Source organism: Phoenix dactylifera, chromosome 14 (assembly GCF_009389715.1).
Source record: "Phoenix dactylifera cultivar Barhee BC4 chromosome 14, palm_55x_up_171113_PBpolish2nd_filt_p, whole genome shotgun sequence".
Lineage (NCBI taxonomy): Eukaryota > Viridiplantae > Streptophyta > Magnoliopsida > Arecales > Arecaceae > Phoenix > Phoenix dactylifera.
Window position 1 is genome coordinate 16201933 of NC_052405.1, and position 21221 is coordinate 16223153.

The window sequence follows — 21221 nt, forward strand, 5'->3', positions numbered from 1 at the left end:
ACACCACTCTAGATGAATTTTGATTTAGAGAAATTATGATGGCAAATGTTGACAGACTCCAGAGTATATTGAATCCCATGATGCTCCTAATCTCAAGAAAGTGCATTTAAGGCAAAGAATTTTATCTGTATCCACTAATGTTATCTTCCACTTGAAAATTATCTTAAATTAATTTCTTCCACCAAATAATGCAGGACGCTCAGGGTTCATCCAGAATTCAATTCCTTGAGAAATTTTATCCATTAAAAACTGATGCAAACCCCATGACCCATTGTGACTTCACAGGTCTCTAAACGACTGCAAAACTTTGTGGACATCATGATCTACAGCTAATTACATGATAAATGAGGAAAGTCAAACAACTAACTTTCTTCATTATTTGATGAAATAAAGTACCTACCCTCATTACATGATAAAATAGCTAGGAGCTTAAAAAAGTAAATTTTCTTTTTATTCGCCCTTTGCCTCTTAAGCCTCTGCCTTTCCTCCTGCAGCTTCTGTGCAACAAAAGCTAGCCATGTCTGTATAACTAAAGCCTGTAAAACAATCTAGTATGTCCATCATAGCAAATTAAGAAAATATTATCCCCAAAAATAAAGTTTAGAACTCTATGGCAGGAAAAGAAAAGAAGTGCCTGGGAAGTTTAGGAGGAAAAATTTTTGAGAGCTAGGACAGCAAGACAGATAAGCATAATTTTTTTTTGTCTGCGATACAACAAGTCAGAACTGCACTTTGCTTAATTGGACCCCCTGCTAGAGTTGTCATACTCCTTGGTGCAAACTTCTATAATTGTACTTTGATGTGAATCAGAAAAAGTGTCCCCAGGCTTAACAGAGAACGGGAATTTCATGATGCGTGGGCACCCCACATGCAAACATGCATGCATGGATGGAGATCAGCATTCAATAGGCACAGATAGGCCATCAATTTAACTTTAACAAGCAAGTCTCAAGGGTGAACCTCTCGAAGTTGGCCATGTGTTGGCTTGCCAAAATAATTAATTTAAGAAGGTTCACACAGCTCTACTAGGGTTCCTCATACCCAAGAAAATTTATGGTAAAACTTTAGAAGTTATGCAAATTATCTGGATCTTAATATTCAATTCTCAGTAGATATTATTTATATGTACCATGTTACATGTATCAGATGGTTCTCCCTGGCTTAATTCTGATATAAATGATCATTTTTTTAAAACGTGGTCTGTACTCTGCCTAGCATGGCTCGTTAAATGCTTCAACACAACCTCCAGACAGTTCTTCGATATGACCCTTTTTCAAGGTTCTTCAACCTAAATCCTAGGTCCTTCATTGAAGCCATATCTGGTCTTTGTTGTTCTTGTTGAGTCCATCTCATTCAACTCTGTTATTTTGCCTTTGATTTGCGCTATTTTTGACCTTACTTTATCATCCCAATTTGTTCTCATCTGCTTTGTCTAATTGATTCTTTAAATGTTACTTTTCTTAATTATGGAAGTATGAGTTGTATACCAGTTTCTAACGTATCAATGTAAGATATCAATTTTTCCAAAGAAATGCTTATTTTTTTTTATTATTAAGGTTGTTTTTATATGCCTGTATGTTTTTATGCCTAATTTTAGGTTCGTTTGAGATGGCATGAAGTGACAAGTGCAGATACTGTGAAACGCGAGCTTGTTCGTGAGACATTAGAAAGACCCCAGCTGGCGTTAGTTCCCCATGTTGGTTATGTCAGCCTTTTCCCTTTCATGATGGGGATTATTCCACCTGTAAGTTACTGGTTTATTCCATAGGGCTCCATTTTTAACTTAACATCTTTTTTACCTTTGAGTGATTTCTCGGCTTTTATAGAGGAGTATTCACAACTACATTACATTGTTCAGACATCATGGATCCTAGAAAAACAATTGGAGCTTATTTCTAACCGCTCAACTTTGTGGACAGACTATGGTCTGCGTTCACTTTCTAAAACAAGGTGACTTAGAACTTCTAGCGTAATTAAACTATAATTGCTCGTTTAATTTCATATTATTCTTGTTCAGTTTCTCAAGCAAGCTCATTTAGGATTTGTTTTGTTATTCTAGCATTTGCTTTATGTGATAATCAGCAGATGCAACTTGTAATGCTTAAGATCCAAAAAGTTATTTGTAGAGATGAAGCCCTCTGGTTCATTCAACATATATACCTTTACTTTTTAATCTGATGCCGACATTCTTCTTGTTCACACTGTCTGCAATTTTTTCAGAACAGTGAAAATGAAAAGCTGTGGTAGTTTCACGTCAGTCAAGATAGTTATGATCTTATATGTTTCCAAGTTAGCCAAAAAGAAGAAGCCTCATCACTACTTTTGATGTTTATTCCTTATTGGCTAGGAGATTATATTTTACCAACCTCAACCTCATACACCTTTTTCTCCTAATTTCTGTCCAATAGAATAAAAGTTGCTTCTTGCATTTTCCTTGAAGTGGGATATGTTTGATTTTATTGGGGCCTGTTGTATTGTTTATTTAAATGCTTAAACCGAAGTAACGGAATTGCGGACTGGTTGAACTCCTAAAATGTGCATTGCTATATTCCTGAAATCAATGTTATTGACTATGTTTTAAATAGTTGTATTCAGAATCTTATCTGCCAGGAAGTATGCATATATCTTTCATGCCAGTCACTTGTTGTCTGATTGCTTTTTTGAAATCAGATAACATGCCAATAACTTTTAGCCAAAAACATGAACCAAATATGATCTAACTTGCAATATTTTTTTTGATACCTAGCTAATGACAGCCAAATGGAAAAATAAGTGCTATGTAACAGGAGTGTGTTAAACTAGTAACAAAAGGAATGGATTTGTCGGCTCCAAATAAATTCATACATTTGAGTACATAAGCTTGTAAACGGAAAATATAGGAATGATAAAATAATAAACATTTTTTTCCTTGTAGTGGAGTTGGGGGGTACCCTTATCAAGTTTCATGGGTTCCCCTGCTTCTTTTCTTAAAAATGTAAAGCAACTGGTTTGTAAGGTGAGTGATAACCCAGTGTTGCTGAAGCATAATACTAGAGCATTAACAGTTGCTCCATTCTGAAGTCTTTTACGTTCTCTGACATGAGCAATGATTTCCATTGCTTGGTTTATGTTAGTTTCAATCCCCTCTGCCTTTATTCTGTCGTCCTTGTACAAGCCAAAAACTGTGAATCTACTTCCATTAATTTGTGATGCTATAATCACTCTATCAAGCATTTGGCATTTCATTTGATCTGATTGAAGTGAGCGATCTGATTGAAGTGAGCTTTCTTTTGAATATACTAGTTGCTGAGCTTTGTGTTTTTTGATGTAGCTCATTGTATATGAAACGGAATACAGAGCATGACCCGCCTTATTGGAGAGGCCCCATTTGGATAAACATCAACTATATGATTCTTTCAGCACTCCACCATTACTCGCAAGGTAAGAACTTGAGAGTCAAGCTGCGTAATCAAAGTTTTCTTTAATCAATGTACAGATGTGTAGCTGTTCTAATGCCATCATTCTGCAGTGGATGGGCCATACAAAACCAGGGCAGAAACATTATATCAGGAGCTAAGATCAAACTTGATGCGGTATTTACTACCTTGTTTGCTAACCCCAAACCAATACCTTCCCAGTTGGGAATGGCTGATATGATGCCTTTCCTTTGCTGTTTGTTTTTTCATGACAGAAATATTGTGCGGAACTACTATGAGAGTGGATTTTTGTGGGAGCAGTATGACCAAAAGAATAAGGGAAAAGGTAAAGGTGCACGACCATTTACTGGTTGGACTTCGCTCGTTCTTTTGATCATGGCGGAGGCTTTTCCGAGCTTACATCGCTGAGTTCTTGGTAGTCTACAAGAGAAGGGATCATCTGGTTGATTGTCGAAGGATTGACTAGTATACTGGTGGTCTCCAAACCAATTGCTTAGTGATTCCTATCTGCATCTTCTGACGACCACGTTCCATCTTTATGTATGCAGGATTTATGAGTTTCGTTCTTCATTTAACAATTTTGTATGGTTACATTCTTGAATTATTACATTTGAATAGCTTCGTAGCTAATGAGGCAGGCAAGCAACAATATTTACCTGACATTTAGGATATTTATTGGTAGAAGGATGAAGAGTTGATTCATTTGAAGTGCATGTAATATTTTTTTCTAAAAAAATTCTATAAGCCACAGAGACTGAATATAAGATAAAAATTGGAACTATATGTAGTGAAATTAAATTATGGTGCACAGGGTGGATATTTGCTCCCAAGTGTTGAACAATTGTCAAGTATCAGTCAGAACAAAGAATTCTGAGATATGTTTATTGCTGCATATCTACTTCCAAAGCTAAATTGTGTTTGGATGGAAATATGTTAATTCTTGAAACATGTAGACATAGACGCAATAAATAGTTTTGCCGTCTCAGTAGTAAACAACCTTGAAGGCCTCAATTTTGGCACCTTACTCTGCAGGATCTCTACAGTCCGTTTGTTGTTCTTTAATTCAGCCATTTATATTCGAATCCTATATATGGCAGGAGTAAAGGAGAGATGACTTCCAAGCAGTCAAATTGATTCTTCGAGGGAGGTGCAACCATTTGGTATTGCTTTTGTTTTCTTTATATATTTTTCAAAAACCAAAGAATAATAATGAACTAGACTGATATGATGAAAAATCTATTTATCTATTTGTCCTTTTAAATTGCTTGCAATGCCAGAGCATTTGGTAGCAAAGTTTTATTGTTCTGATAAAGTGGGAAAATAGAAGGAAGGAATAACACAAGCTCCATGCAAATGCTATCTTCTGCAGTATATTTCACTAATTTGTAAAGAGATAAAAACAAAACCAAACAGGCCCTAATAAATTAGTAGATATAATTCAAGTATTTCATACTGACACTAGCAATTCAAGCCACATCAACCATCCAATGATCTAGGTAAGACCATTGGGTATGAATAATCTGAATGCATGCGTATATGATGTGCATGATTTGTAAATGGACTTTATATCTAGGATATGGATGTGATTGGATATTCTATCTGAATTACCTTGAGTAAAAAAATTCCAATTCGGACGTGTATATTGGATAGTTGACCATCACTTCTCCATGCCACGTACAAAAAGTTAGCATTATTCCTAAATCAAAGATTCCAATTAACTCTGTTAGTAAAGTCAATTTGGAAACTTGGATTCAGATCTCAAACTCACCAACCTGATTTTGGCTGGACTTCCTCCTATCTTTGTTTTTTGAAAAACATCACCAAACTTCTCCTCTGTTCCTCAAATTATGCAAAAGTAGCTTAATTTTCATTTTTTCTTTCTTTTTTGCTAGACCAGTTGATTCATACAACTCGTGTACGGATACACCCAATAAAATCGGAAAACAAAATATCATAAAGCTCCCGAGGTAGCTCTCTATCCTCCGTCCACAGGGTGCTACTGGCATGGTTAGCCACGTAGGTGGCTATCCAATCCGCAGCCTCGTTGGTTTCTCTAAACAAATACTTTGCGTGGACAACCCCTCCATCCCTCATCATCATTCAGATATCACGAATCAAGGGATGGTCAGCAACAACGACCCTCGGACCTTCCGGATCTAGCTGATGACCGTAGCCGAGTCACCCTCCAAGATGACTGAACTAGCTGAGAACACGCGCTGAGCATGTCGAAGACCCGCCTAGGTAGCTCTCAGTTCTGCACCAGCAACCGTGCAGTCAAATAACTGCAGCCTCCCGCTGCCACGATTCTGGAGTTCAGGTCCCCAATGATGAAACCCGCTCCACCCTTTGTGCCTCTATCCAGCACCAACCCATCAAAATTGACCTTGAGAAAGCTTGGGGGTGGGGGCTCCCAGGTGAAAAACACCGTACGAGAAGCTGTCGAGGTAAAATGAGAACCCCAGATATCCCGAGCTGTCAAAAGTCCTTCTAAGGAGGAAACATGACTAATCTCTGTCGCCTCCGCCTGGGCGCTCTCCGCCACAAGCCTTGGTGACATGCTATGCTGGCCGAAGGTTCGAGCATTCCTTACCATCCATATCTGGTATGCTATGCAGGTCACTCTAACTGTCTCTTGGCATGTCAATGGGTTGTCCGACCACCGACGGATGGTCCATAAGAGCTGGTCCCCCTGAGATTAACCCTCCCACAGCAGCCCCGCCGCACTTGCCCATGTGTACTAAAACAGCGCATGGTCCACCGATTCATCGGCTCCGCATGCCCCGTACTCAGGAGGCTGCCTCAATCTCCATCTGCTAAGTACTGCTCTCATCGAAAACCGATCCCAGACGACCTTCCATAAGAACAGTGTGGCCCTCGGATGGAGGCCCAGGCGCCAGACCCAGGCACACTCCGGACCTGGCTCATGCTCTGGCCGGAGCACTCGGGAGAGCTCCCCCACCCTAATGCCAGTCCTACACGACTTCAATTTTTCAATTCTAGAAATAGTCCTAATTGGATTATTTAGTTAAAGATTTAAATATTTCTAAAATAATCCTAATTAGATTCTCCCATAAAAGACATAGCACAAGGGATTCTAATGCTGCTGGACTTGGAGAATTGAGTAGAGAGATTACATATGAACGGATAGGACAAATCCATTTCTTTAATAGACTGGTTTTGGACTTCGTCTAATCCCTTGTTATGAAAGTTTGGGCATATTATTGAGGCTATATCGACAAAACCAAAATCATAGGCCAAAGATGCATGAAACTGCTCCATTAAGTCTTTTGAATGCAGATGTATTCATAGCAGCAAGTTCAGCATTTGCTAAAATGCAGACAGAAGTAAAGATTTGATATTGGGTAAAAATCCAGAATAAAAGTTTGGGAAAGAATTGAGATAATCAAAGAATACAAAATATTAACCAATTCAAAAAATAAATTATTGAAATATATATATTTGGTCACATGAAGATAAGTACATTAATTAATGGCCAAAAAAATCATAACTAACAATATATACCAGATGAAAATCATAATTAATGGTGGAACGGGTGCTAAAAGGATTTATATAAAACTTATTTGAAAATTCAGCTTGTTGGTCTTTGGCATTGGACCCAATCTAAGATGCCAATGGTATGCTGATCCTTCCAATTCAAATACTATTTCATAAAAGCATAGTTACTATCTTGAGAGAGGATAGAATCCAACATTACTCCCATCACTGCAGATGATAGACTTCACTCTACCTCAGTTGCTTGAGGTGATTAGGGTTCTCAACTCTATAAACAGAGGGTATACCTCAATGGCATGTGAATCATGCACAGATCACAAGCATTGAGAAGATCAGAGATCCAAGGAGCCCAGCCAAGTGAGTGGCCAGTTCTCTAGGAAGTTAAAAGTCGCTCTGCAGCTAGTGGATGCTTTCTGCTACATGATTTTATTCTCGTTTGCAGGATTGAACAAGTAATCTAACCCGAGATTCTAGATACGCTGTGTTCGTGCTTCCACAAGGTTTGATCATCCAAATTTATAAATGCTGTTTTTTTTTTTGATCTATGTTACAATCGACACACTCAAAATCAAAACTTGATATGCTGTGAAAGTTCGGTAGTATTAATACCATCTATCTAATAGATCACTGAAAGGAAAAATAGAACTCAAAAAAAGAAGATTGAAAATGGATTAAAAAGTACACATTGTGATTTCTAATCCTAAGCAAACCATATAGATACAGGGACTCAATTTCTTCTAATATCTCATTAAGGTTAATGTGCACAATCTCAGAGCAGCTAGAACAATTTGGCTGACTGTTAGCACTCTCTTTTAACTATCACAGAAATTAAAATCCAAAAAAACAAAACAGATGGGCTAACTGGTTTCAGAAACACAATAATATATTGGAGATGCGGGGTATCCATAACTGGTTTGAAAAACACACGAGAAGGAAAAAGAGCTGACTGTAAGAAAACTTACAGGTAAAAAAGGTGAATGAAATTCACAGCCCATTGATAGATTTGGGGGTCACAAAGTGCAAGCAAACCAAGAAAAAGGTGAGACACTTGAACGCACAAAAATTGAACTCTGAGAACTCAAAAATTAGAGCAGAAAGTTTTGGGAACAATGCCATCTGAGTTCGTGCAAGCTTTCTCCGGTCACTGCTATACACCTTTTCTATTTATGCCCTAATGTGCCTCAAGGTTGAGCCGGCTGCCAATATCTCCCCCGGGAACTGAAAAAGAACATTCTTTCATAGCCTTATATGGCAGGTTAACTTCTTGTCAGCTTCTCAAAGCCCACCTCCCACCACCATCTTCAACCATGTCAGTGCTCTCAGACATAATGATCTCCATATCTCTGGTATCTCTCTTCATTACAATCCCTAACCTGGCAATTGCTTCAGTTTGCTGCTGCAAGACCTAATTTTACAAATATCAAATGATTAAAGATGGGGCCACCATAAACGGCTTAATTGTAGAAATTTTAGGAAATAGGCTGCACTATCTTCACCTCTTGCAGCTCAGCTAGGCTCTGTTCATGAATCTTCGTAGAACCAGGAAGATAGATACAACTGCCAAGAGCACCAGTATTTGCACGCACACGTGATATGGTAAGCATATTATGAACCCTCCTGGATAATTCCGCTCCAGGTCCTTTCAGCTGGATCGACGTATTGCATCCACAAATTTAGTTAAGTGCAACCGAACTAAAAAAACAGAGAAGAACGAAATGGACAGACCTGTCTTGCTATCGCATTCAACTTCTCAGCCAACTCAACTTCACCTTTCATCAGCGGCACACGCAAACCCTTACCCTCCAAGGCCTCCACTATTCTCATTACCTTTATCCAAAACAGAGCAGAAAATAATTCAACCAGAAGTATGAGTAGATAAAAAATTCTTCTTTTCTGATGCCAAAGATACACAAATAAAAGCAAATCCTATAGGAGCCTTCCTACCCTCAAAAGACGCCTTTGAAGCACTTGTTCTTTCTGTTTCATCTTTTGAATCCATGGAAGTGTGTCTGCTTGGAAATGTCTTAGAAGCTGTGGCGCGGGTAACAATTTCGGCTCAGAAAGACAATTGTGATGTGCAGTAACATTAGTAAGCAAAAACAGACCATTTTGACATTGGCTTGTGCCATACGCAGCCTCTCAGCATCCGAAGAGAGGACTTCATCTTGAACCTGCAATAACAGGGATGACGATAATGATCAATTTCTTGCACAAAATAGCCGACAATTAGTTGATGAATGACAGATCTGAATGCAATTTTAATGCTGAGGTAGGCAAACTTTGGTCAGTGCGGTAGCAGAGGGGTTCTTCATAATGAATTTAATTCTTATACTGGTATTTGTGATGCAAAAGATGGGGGAAAGGGGAGGAACCAAGAGAAGGAAGATGCTTCAGAGTTGCTATAATATTGTATGACTTACATCAGGTGGGCTGGAATAGTACAATTTTGGCTCAACAAGAACAAAAAATAACATATTTTTAATTAAACCCTTGTTGACATAGATCATAGATCAAAAAGAAAAAAGAAAAAGAAAAAGAAAAGAGTTGATATATGGTTCTTGGAAGTTATTTATACATGAAGGTTGCAGCTGTTAAGCTACTAAATTTAGTAATTTTTGGCTGCCACGAAAAAGAAGTTTGTAATTTTGTTAAAACATTGAACAGAATAGAATATGAAACAACTTGGGCAAGGTTCATGTGTTACTAATCTTTTACTACCTTCAGAGACAAATACACCAGTCAACTTACAAGTTATTCACATCCGCTCTCCTACATATTGTAATAAATCATTGTTTTTTAGAAAATCAGGCCATGCACTTGGAGCTAAAAGGATAGAAGAAGCAGTTTGGAGGCACTGGAAATGGGAGAAGACATGTTTGTAAAGCATCATTAGACCGAAAACTTTTTGCAAGTAAATTTCTGGCAGGTAAAACGATTAGAAGTACATAAATGATCATATGCATCATAAGTAGAAGACCAATTGATTAAACAATTTAGCAGAACCTTTTGTATAATTTATAGAATGTTTGGACTTTACTATCTTACCATTTTTCAAAGCAATTTTAATAGGTCATGGATTTACATTTTTTTCCAATCAGATATCGTGATATGTCCTTACAAAACTCATATTAATAATTTGGGACCAAAAAACAAGTGCGTAGACACAGTGAATGAACAAAAGTCTAAGAATGCCAAGGTTCTGCAAGGCAAAATATAAACCATTATGTAATACAAGTCCAATATTTGCAAATGAAAAGGACCGGAAATACAAAGAATGAGCACAATGGTGATGATGAGAATGACAATAAAATGGATATGTGATATGAACAAAATATCCAAAAGTCAAAAAAAACAAAAAACAAGTTGAAAACCCTAATTTTATAAGAGTGCATCAGATTTATCACTTGGAGGCAAGTTCTCCCATTGTTTAGAATGTTAGATGCCCACAAGAATGCTCAGATGTTCCAATAAGGGCCAGAACCAAACTAACCGCTCAGAGTTGTGAACAACAAGCATGCTAAGTTAACTGGAAACTTGCATGTTGAATATCTTATCATCAAATTGCAAATACGCACTTGATGAATGCTGTGGTTGAGTTGTAACTAAGGTTTGCTATACCGATCGGTACCGTACTGTACCAGCACCAAACCGATAAGCAGTCTCGTACCGTACCAACACTCGGTACGTCTTGCTATCTCGTACTGTACTGCATACTGACACTGTGATAGAACTTGCCCTGAATGCTCAACTGATGAACTGATACGAAGCACTCAAGGAGGTTGAATAGAGGAATATCGCTTAGAAATAACTTAATTTTAGATAAAATCACTATGCACTAATAGTAAATGTCTAAACCAAGTCAAATCATATGCTTGGATAAGTCCCGTGTCCATGTAAACTTGCATGTTTTGAATTTAATTGAATTGTCATATATTTATCTAATATATTATAGAATTGGCAGAAACATCGGCCATTGATGGAGATTACTACTAGCATGTAGGAAGGCAGTAGTTCCAGCAGCCACACCAGGCACCTTGTCTTAGTTAAATTTCCTCCTTCCTAACGAAGCACTCAAGGAGGTTGAATAGAGGAATATCGCTTAGAAATAACTTAATTTTAGATAAAATCACTATGCACTAATAGTAAATGTCTAAACCAAGTCAAGTCATATGCTTGGATAAGTCCCGTGTCCATGTAAACTTGCATATTTTGAATTTAATTGAATTGTCATATATTTATCTAATATATTATAGAATTGGCAGAAACATCGGCCATTGATGGAGATTACTACTAGCATGTAGGAAGGCAGTAGTTCCAGCAGCCACACCAGGCACCTTGTCTTAGTTAAATTTCCTCCTTCCTAGCAACTTCTATCATGTAGACCTACGCAACCGTGTTAAATTTTCTATCTTCAGGAGCAGGTTAGGAATTATGCAAAGTGGTTTAAGGTATCAGGAATGCTGGGAAAGCAAAGTTACAATGTCTCCTTCTGTTGCTCTTGTTCGTGTCTTGAGGCATAACCTTAATTACAATCTACAATAACATTTTTCACCATATCTTTGTTGGTTGTTTATTTCCAACACCGTACTGATTCTCTGCTATGTGGTATAGTTGCTTGTGACATTAATTTTGAATTCTTAAGCAGGCTTTATGGAAGATCAACTAACATTATTATATAAGTAGGAAAAGATTGTCATTTATTAATTAAAGTGACATGTTACATTGAAATAGGTCTCAAATAAATGTAAAAACATTCTCTCATTCAGGAATCTAGACCAACTTATTATCTATCAATTTTTTTACCACTCTCTTCTATATAAACATTGTGTTTGAACTGATAGAGTTTTTTTGTCACAACATTGGCCAAGCTTCTAATAACAATTATAGGAGGGCCATAAAGACAGTATTTCAGCTAACCATTAAGGCTACAAGTAGCAACATTTTGAATCTTAGCTGTTCAAAATTTCCCTACCAGCCAAAAGGAAGGCACTCGAATAATCAATCAAGTTCAACAGCTAGATATAGTTTATATAAAATACACACACACACACACACATAAACACACATACATACACCAATTTTAATTAATGAAAGCATCACTTTTGTCAGAACATTTGGAAATTTTATTAATAAAAAAAATTGTTGCCATCTTTACTTTCGGATCTTGATTTCTGCCTTCACCTTTGCAAATAGTTTCATCTTATCGTATCTCTCAGTTCCATATTTCTTAGCTAAATTATCCCCAAACGAGCAAGCACTGATGTGAACTAGTTAATCAAAACTCTCCTTTTCCTTTCTCTTTTTTTACTCTTCTCTTCCTTGTCACCATCAGCATTACCAGCATCACATTTGTCTTCCTCTGCTTTTGTACATGCATGCCTGTATATACCTATTTTCGCTTCTTTCACTCTGAATGGTGACAACAAAATCATGCCAAAAAGCTTCCAGCTGATGAAGTTATTATTTTTAATAGTTTAGCTTATTATAAGTTTATACAATACTTCCTACTCTTAATTGGTTACGCATACATCAAAAGACATTTTTCTTTTTGAAAAACTAGAGAAATTTTAAAGCATTCAGTGAATGGTCTAAATGCTTTAACAACAATGATTACGACAGACTGGCCTTCTCAAAGAAAAGCAACCTATAAACTAGAAAGGTACCTAGTAGGGTCAAAGTCTATTGATGCTAGATTGGGCAATGGTAAAAACATCAATACTAGCAAATATGACGCGACAAACAAAGAGAAGTAGGATTTTGATGTTATTCTAGGAGTGTTATCTAATAAATATACTTATGAAGACTCTTGATGATGATGCTCATGTTAAGAATGGTGCAAAAAAAAAGATCAAATTAATATGAGGATCTCATCTAAACCAATGAAGAACTTTAAGATAATAAATATTGCATACAAAGTTATAAGACCGGGAGGGAATCCATGAACATCTCCAAAGTGCACTTGCATTAAAGAAAGAGAAAATTCTTGTCTACCTAACAAAAGGTCACTATGAACTATCACCATGCAATAAAAGCACAAATAGTGCTCACCTAACTAGAATGGAGAAACTGGTTGTCAAAATCAATGATTTACTCATGAGGCACAAAATGGGTAAAAAATGGACCAATCAACAAAGCCATTGTCATAGGTCATGATATTATAGATCCTATCTGCATTTGTTAGGAATATTCAATGTTGGAAAAGGAACAATGTGACAAGAACCCATATGTCGGAGAGCTGAAAGCCCCCTCAATTCGTTGTTAAACTCTCAATATGATCCACGAGGATCACCAGACTCGATATGAACCACTTTGGCAACTACAAGTATTCAGGAGGATTACTAGACTCGATGTGGACTACATTGACCACTACAAATATCTAGGAGGATCATCAGATCGATGTGGATCACTTTTGCCACTATGAGTATCCAAGAAGATCACCAAACTCGATGCGGAATACTTTGGCCACTATAAGTAGAGCAAAACAGGATCCGCTACATCGGGAAGCCGAATCACATGCCGAAACTTCGGGAGGTCATAACTTAGTCATACAATACCCGATTGAGATGATTTTTTTTTGAATTAGGTAGCTTTTTAAGATCTAGAACTTTGGGCTAACCCCTAGAGTATTAAATCGAGACGAAATTCCATTGTTTGGGCTCTAAAATGGACTGGTCAAATCGAAACTGTCATTTTCGAGAAAGATTTTGACCGAACGGCATCTCTGAATCAGAATTAAGTAGAGCAACAAAAGACAATGTTGATGTAGAAGCCGAGATTTACCCCCTGTAGAATTTTATTTTTGGAGATCTGGTTCTATTCGAACTAGAAGAGAAATCCAATCCAAATTGTGAAAGAGAGAACCTTACTAGTATTATAAATAGAATCTATGTGCATTAGTTTAAGAGGTGTAGATCATCAACAAAAGAAAAGAAGACTTAAGCCGTACTTTTGCAATTCTTCCATCTTCTAGTTTTTTTTTTTTAAGAGATTTGAGTTGAGCGGATTGAAAAAAACCTTTCTTCTTCTCGATCGAATCAAGTTGGAATTAGAGCTTCAATCCTCTACATTTACGGAAACCTTAGTGTATGGTCTAGATGCGTGAGCAGTACAAACAGCCAAGAGAAGGGCTATCCATGCTTGAAGTATATTGAAGGATAAAGACGATTATGGATGCTAGTTCTACCTTGATGGATGATGAAACGTCTCACACAACTAAAGAAAAAGATAGCCCAACGCACCAAGATCGTGTCTCGATTGGCGACGCCTTCAACACAAGCACCGGCAATTCTCTCTGAGCAAAGCCAAGTGGTTTGGCCGTGAGGCAAGAAAGCAGGCGCTTCTCCATCTTCAGTTCTGATTTAGCAGGAGCTAAATCCCCTAAACAAGAGAGGCTCCAATCCAGAAGGATGATCAAACTCGATATGGATCATTTTGGCCAATACGAGTACTCAGAAGGATCACCAGACTCGATGGGGACCATATTGACTACTAATGATATCTAGAAGAATTATAAGACTCGATGTGAATCACTTTGGCTACTACGGATATCTAAGGAGATCACCAAACTCGATGTGGAACATTTTAGCCACTACGAGCAAGTCTAGACAAAAACCATGAGCAAGATCCACTACATTAGAAAGCTGAATTTTGTGTCAAACTTCAGGAGGCCATAACTTAGTCATATGATACCTGATTAAGACGATCTTTTTTTAAAAAAATTGGGTAGCTTTTTTAATATCTACAACTTTGGGGTAACCCTCTAGAGTGTTAAATTAGGACAATATTTCATTTGGGCCACAAAACGGGCCGGTCAAATCAAAACTTTCCTTTTCAGGTAAGATTTTGACTGGACGTTATTTTTCCATCCGTGAAAAATTAAGTAGAACGATAGAAAGCAAAGTTGATGTAGAAGTCGAGATCTACCTACTGTAAAATTTTTACTTTTTCTAAAATATTTCTATTAGTCATATTTATTTTTGGAGATCTAGTCCTATTCGAACTAAAAGAGGAATCGAACTCAAATTGTGAAAGGGAGGACCTTACTAGTATTATAAATAGAGGCTATGTACATAAGTTTAAGAGGTATGGATTATCAATAAAAGAAAAGGGGACTTAAGCCCTATTTTCATCTTCTTCTAATTTCTTTTGAGAGATTGGAATTGAACAAATTGAGGGATGTCTTTCTTCTCCTTGATTGGATCACAACGTTGGGATGTCACTCAAAGGAAGAATGCTCCTGATCATCTTGAATGGTTTCAAAATATCTGTACTAAGAACTTGGCCTAAGAAAGCTCAGATGGACAACAAATAAAATGTTGGCTCCTCAAAATAATAAGGCAGTGAAACATAGGCCATCTAACAACAATCCAATTCTGCTTGAATATGGTTTAAGATGTAGGGCTTAAGCAGCTTGACCAACTCAAATCAAACAAAACTACAAATCAAATATGTTATGGAACTTTCTAATCCAACCCAACCTAATTTGAATCTACATATATTACACAAAATATATATTTGAACCTAATTTGAACCTACATGTATTACACAAAATATAGGATGTTTGTACAGGTTTGTAATAGAGTTATTTGCAACATTCTCGCAAGGGTAAGAGAGTTGTCACAAGGTCTTACCATTGCAATAGTAGAATTCGTACAGGTATGTAATAGAGTTTTGTGCACTATTCTTGCAAGGCTGTAAGAGAGTTCTCACAAAGTTCGTGCATTACAATAGAAGAGTTTATGCACATATGTAACAGAGTTGTTTGCAACATTTTTGCAAGGTTGTTAAAAAGTTATCATAAAGTTCATGCATTGTAGTAGTGGACTTCGTACAAGCATGTGACAGTTGTTTGCAACATTCTTGAAAGGTTGGAAAAGGTTTCTAACAAAGTTCATGTATTGTAATAGTGGAGTTCATAGAGGTTTGTGACAGAGTTATTTGTAACACTATGGTAAATCCGTATAAGAGTTCTCACAAAATTCATGCATTACAATGATGTCGTCCATGTAGGTTTATAATAGAATAGTTTGCAACATTCTTGAAAGACCGTAAGAGAGCTCTCACAAGATTTGTACATTTCAATAGTGAAGTTCGTGCAGCTTTGTAAAAGAATTGTTTGCAACATTCATGCAAGAATGAAAAAGGGTTCTTACAAAGTTCGTACATTGCAATCGCAGAGCCCCCAACACACAAAACATGACCTGTAAGCCCCCGACCAATCCTAACACTTCTCCACTTAACCAATTAATTTAGTGTGGGTTAAAAGGTATGGAACTGAGTCATGAATAAGTAAGAGGAACTGTATTTCAATAAGGATAGTTTGGATTAGGATTGGGCACTTAACTGGCCTATAGGGTCTTGATTAGCTGCTAGCTTAAGCCCAAAAGAAATAGAATTACAGGCCACTGACTCCTTAGGGGAACTAATATCAGGCCTAGGATCCATCTCTTTACATTTTTCTTTCATTTTATAAGTCTAGTCATCTGTTTAGCTTTTGATATAAATGATAATGTAATTACAGATAATGAATTGTTCTAACCTTTAACATTACTTTTACTTGTGCAAGATTCTACTGGGCACCCATGTCATCTGATCATTTCCCCATGTTCATGATCATCTTATGGATGCATGTTCTGAAAGAATGAATCTTCTTACGCTCGGGTTGAGAAAATTTTTCATCTACTCAATTCAACATCCAAAAGATAATTGTTATTTGGTCCCTTCTCTCTTGGTCTATTCATGAACTCAATCAAATTCCTGACAAACTCTAAAAATGATAATAAGATATCACTATTTTGTCTTGATGTATCTATTAAGTTAGGTTTTAGTAGAATAATCTAAGTGTTAACATTGACACGGAAAAAGTAAAATGAGTGATTTCTTGTTGGTCTATTAAGTTAGATTTTAGTAGCATTATCTAACTGTTAATATTGACATGGAAAAAGTAAAATGCACTCTTACATTCAACGCAATGAGACATAATAATACTATGGAGTTAATAAGTATTGACTGCACTAGTAATGCAAGCTTTCCATTGCATGTATTGACAATACTCTCATGGAGTACATATTTTACTGATGTTTTGAAGGAGCACAATGGTAGACCTTCAATACTAAGATACACTGCCTTTTTCCAGTTCTCTGTATGTCTATATGCATAAAGAATTTATTTGCTTACTTTACAAATTTCTTCTAATTCTTCAGTAAAGTCTACCACGGATTCAAAGCATGCAAGTCACATTAAATCAATAGCAAAACTCCATGATGCAAAGACTATTTATGAAATTATGTAGTGAAAATTCCATGAGTTTGCATATGTAGGGTAGAAGAAATTTACAACTGAATGCAGATTGGAAAAGCAAGCAAAAGCAGATGCCTCTAGTTCGCAACCCAAGCTTACATAACAGTCAAGCAACCCAATGCCCCCAATTCATACCCATGCTTCCAGGATAAACAAGTTGGCAGCAAACCCATATGTAGAATGAAAGGAACTAGCTCTATATTTGACACCTTCACTCTGGATAAGTGTTACACATAGTACCACATAATGCATAGCTGCAGATCGGTGAAAAGGAAGAAGGAAGAACATGGAAAGGCCTTCTTACTATAATAAATCATGATTACAGTAATAGTTGAAGATCAAATATCTAGAAGGACAAGGCTATTTGCCAAACAAACATTATATACTTTGATTATGCTTTGATAATGGATGGTAGGTGCTCCATATCTGGCTTAGAACTTCCTTGAAAAATAGGTATTCAAAAACCAAGATTGGCAATATCTCTCTCAGTTAGGAAATTAAGAGAAGGTAGAAAACTCATAGAAATGTCTTCTAACTGTCATTGTCAAAGATTTATCAAAAGCAATTACGATATGACGTCCTCTTCTATGGTAGCATCATATATTTTGTGGGGTCCATTGTGAATTTATGATAAGTAAGGTGTCATGTAACTCGGTTCAGTCCAATTGAAGTTGAATTCCAGGGGAAATTCAATGTGATGCTGGTAAACAAAGATAAAAAGGGGATAACATAGATCAGGTACTTATTTTGTTTCATGATTTAGGAGTAACAGACATTCTTTTTTGTTTATGAATAAGGAGTTTGAATAATGTAAGGTAGCTATGTTAAAAATAAGTTAAAATCAGCTCAAGCGATAATGGATGCATGTGTTTGAAGTTGCTCCATATTTATGATGTGCGAACTACATGCTTGATGAGGCAAGCAAAGATGTGGTCAGCCACTTAAGTAAGTGTTATGCTAGCTTGAGAAAAGAGGGAAGTTTTGGGCCCAATAGAGGCAAAATTCAGAAGAACCATTGGATGGCTAACTTTTTGGTGGAGGCCAACTAATATAGAGACCTTATAGTGGTTGAACATCCAAATATCCATTTCCCTTTCCCCCTTAACCATGAGATTCAAGGAGTCTTCTCTTTTTCTTCTTCGTAGGCTAGATTTCACTTTTCCTGTAATCTCATCAATATTTATGTGAATCTCTGTTCAGGCATCTGCCCAATTCTTTTCTTTTCCAGATTCAGATGTTCTCTAACGAAACAACTAGTCAGATTTCCTATATTTAGAATTGAAATTATATCTATATCCATATTCAACCTCCAAGTAGCCATGTCAAGAGGGGTATGCAAGATTTCAAGCAACAACAATTTTTTTTCTTAAAAAAAAAAGGCTTGCATCCCATAAATGACGTTAACAGCAATACAAATTAACCACCTTCCAAGCTCAAATTAACAGCAAATTAAAAGCATGTCATGTTAATTAATAACAAGTCAGGAAAAGAAAAAAACCAGTGGAAATATGTGCATAAATGTGCAGTAAAGAATGACAGAAGAAACACCAATGCTAATATAGTGGTGAAGGTCCAAACGAAATGGTATGATGAGGGGCAAAGGTCAATTAAGCAAACAAGGGGCTCACATTTCAGTTGAATTGTACCCCTTGTTCCTTACCTTGAGCCGATGAGAGAGATCTTTAAAACTCTGAATAAGCTGAGGCCACAGCCTCTCCCGATCCAAACTATCCATCCCCTCCAGCTTCCTCATTGCCTCTGCCCACATAATCTGCAACCACAAGCCATACTCCCGTATCAAATCCACAAACCCTAACCAATCCCAAAACAAATCCATCAACAAATTAGCAGAACAAGCTGAACGAAATAATCAAGAACTCACATCTGACACACCAACTGGCTTCACCCGAGCCGCTGAATCAGTAACACTGAACAGCAAATGCTGCAGAAAAGGAAAAATTTTCCATAAATCGAGAAACGCCAAAGAAGAGCGGGAAACCCTCAAATTCAAAATTTTGAAACAAGAATGAGAGGAAGGTGAGCAAAAGAATCAGACTCTGAAGGAGTACTTAGGGTTCCCAGGGTCCTCCCTGTAAGCATCCACGATCGCCTAACAACATCAAGACACAAACTTTAGAAGCATTTCATCGAGGGTTTCTTCATTCCTTCAACAATCTATGGTTTGGGTCTCAGAGATGCACGGAATTCGAACCTGGAGGTCGCGATCGGCCAGGGAGAGGGTGAGGGGGGCGACAGGGGCCATCTGGGTGGTGATCTGAGCATTGCCGAAGGGCGAAGCCGATGGCTGGAATCCAAATGACGGCATCGATTGCTGCTGCTGTTGCTGCTGTTGCTGCTGCTGCTGCTGCGATTGAGGGAAGAGGGAGAAGGGCGACGGTTGGGGTTGCTGCTGCTGCAGCGGATGGGAGAAGAAGGGCGAGGGTGAGGACCCAAATGCCGACGGCGTGGCGAAGGATGGAGCCGACGGGGTGCCGAAGGCCGGCGTCGATGAAGGGGTGCCGAAGGCCGGCGTCGATGAAGGGGTGCCGAAGGTCGGCGTGGAGGAGGGGGTGCCGAAGGCCGGCGTGGAGGAGGGGGTGCCGAAGGCCGGCGTCGAGGAGGGGGTGCCGAACGCCGGCGTCGAGGCGGGAGTCCCGAACGCCGGAGTGGACGGAGGGGTCCCGAACATCCTTCTTCTTTGCAGCCTCCTTCGCTGGACTCTCAGTGGGAGGGCTTGCTCGGTTTTAGGGGTTTTGAACGGGGTTTGGTTCCTTTGCTCGGTTTTGGGACTGGATACGGTCACCGCTGGTGAGAAGAAGAATTGGACCGGCACGTATAGTGGCTAAGGTGTTCGCTCAAGCCACGAAGGGAGGGAAACAGAGAGGGCAAAAATTACGTCAACCAATTTTATGTAGCGTCCGGCATACGCTTTTTTTGTTTGCAATTTTTTAAAATTTAAACTTAATTTTTATAGAAAGCTAATATTTTGAAGCTATCAGCAACGATGATAATGATGGATGGTAATGAGCGATGGCCGATGGCCGGCAACAACAACCAAACAAGTTATGATTGACAATGGGCAATGGCTAACAACAAGTGGTGGTTGGTAATGGCTCACAGATGATGTGTGGTGGCAATGGTTTGGTAGTGGTAGGCTATTGTTTGGTTTCAAAAAATCAAAACCATGTTTTGTAGTTTTCACGATTTTAAACACTCAAAAATTGACCACTAGGCTTAGAAAACCAAAAATAAAAACTAAGTTACGAAAAACCTATCTTATCTCGATATTTATGCCTTTTAAAAAATAAAGATGTGCAACTAGCAAGTTTTTTAAAATTGGGTTTAACTCGAAGATTAAATTCTATTTAGAGCTACACGCAAAGAAAAATCAAATTGAATTACAGAAGAATAGTACATCTAAGGCCATGTTTAGATGCTAGCTAAAGGATGGATAACATAAATTTATCCTGCTAACTAGCCAACACCATCTGAAAAAAGGCGGATAAACTTATTTGATCGAAGGTCTAAAAAGTTGTTTAATATAGATGAGTTATTTCGAGAGAAAGTGAAATAACTTTAATCGTACAAAGCTCTCTCTTCTCACTCTACTTCTTTATTTTTTTCAACAATTTTATCCCACTAATGGGAGAACCAAGGAAACAGCAAAAAAAAAAAAAGGTTATTCCATAGTTAGGCAGGAGGTGAATACCCATGTTAAATATATTCAAGGAGTGATTAGCTATTCGGTACCCAAAAGCATCCTATGAGATCTTGTAACTATTGGGTCAGACAAGAAGCCAACTCTCAACTTGATCTACCAAACTTTTGTTTAGCAATTAAAGCTTTTAGGGATGATGCAATTCCAAGTTTTCGGATCTAAGTAATCATGAAGCAGGTGGATCTCCCATTCTTTCTCTATATATATTTTTTGATTTATTCTCTTTGTTCTCCTAGATAACAATCCTTCAGCTGACCAATCTAGCAGCTCTTGAG

General features: G+C 37.7%; 2 protein-coding genes across 3 annotated transcripts in view; one reads left to right on the forward strand and one right to left on the reverse strand.

The window, feature by feature from the left end:
- Positions 1 to 4239, forward strand: part of LOC103706515 (mannosyl-oligosaccharide glucosidase GCS1-like) — a 60108-nt gene extending 55869 nt beyond the window's left edge. Inside the window, exons 18-22 of one of the 2 annotated variants that reach the window (XM_008790643.3) lie at positions 1598 to 1744; positions 1859 to 1950; positions 3311 to 3420; positions 3509 to 3572; positions 3671 to 4239. In XM_008790643.3, coding sequence (XP_008788865.1) covers positions 1598 to 1744; positions 1859 to 1950; positions 3311 to 3420; positions 3509 to 3572; positions 3671 to 3824 — 567 coding nt within the window. In that variant the 3' untranslated portion in view covers positions 3825 to 4239. Of the gene's footprint in view, positions 1 to 1597; positions 1745 to 1826; positions 1951 to 3310; positions 3421 to 3508; positions 3573 to 3670 lie in introns of those variants that run through there. The other variant, XR_603984.4, reaches the window with a different exon arrangement.
- Positions 4240 to 7791: 3552 nt separating this feature from the next.
- Positions 7792 to 19994, reverse strand: LOC103706514 (nuclear pore complex protein NUP54). Its single transcript, XM_008790642.3, has 9 exons — positions 19441 to 19994; positions 19285 to 19338; positions 19111 to 19170; positions 18889 to 18999; positions 9035 to 9100; positions 8874 to 8960; positions 8655 to 8756; positions 8426 to 8575; positions 7792 to 8334 (listed from the first exon to the last, which is right to left on the reverse strand). Exons 1-9 carry the CDS (start codon positions 19915 to 19917, stop codon positions 8197 to 8199), a joined length of 1245 nt encoding a protein of 414 aa, XP_008788864.2. The 5' UTR covers positions 19918 to 19994; the 3' UTR covers positions 7792 to 8196.
- Positions 19995 to 21221: the final 1227 nt, after the last annotated feature.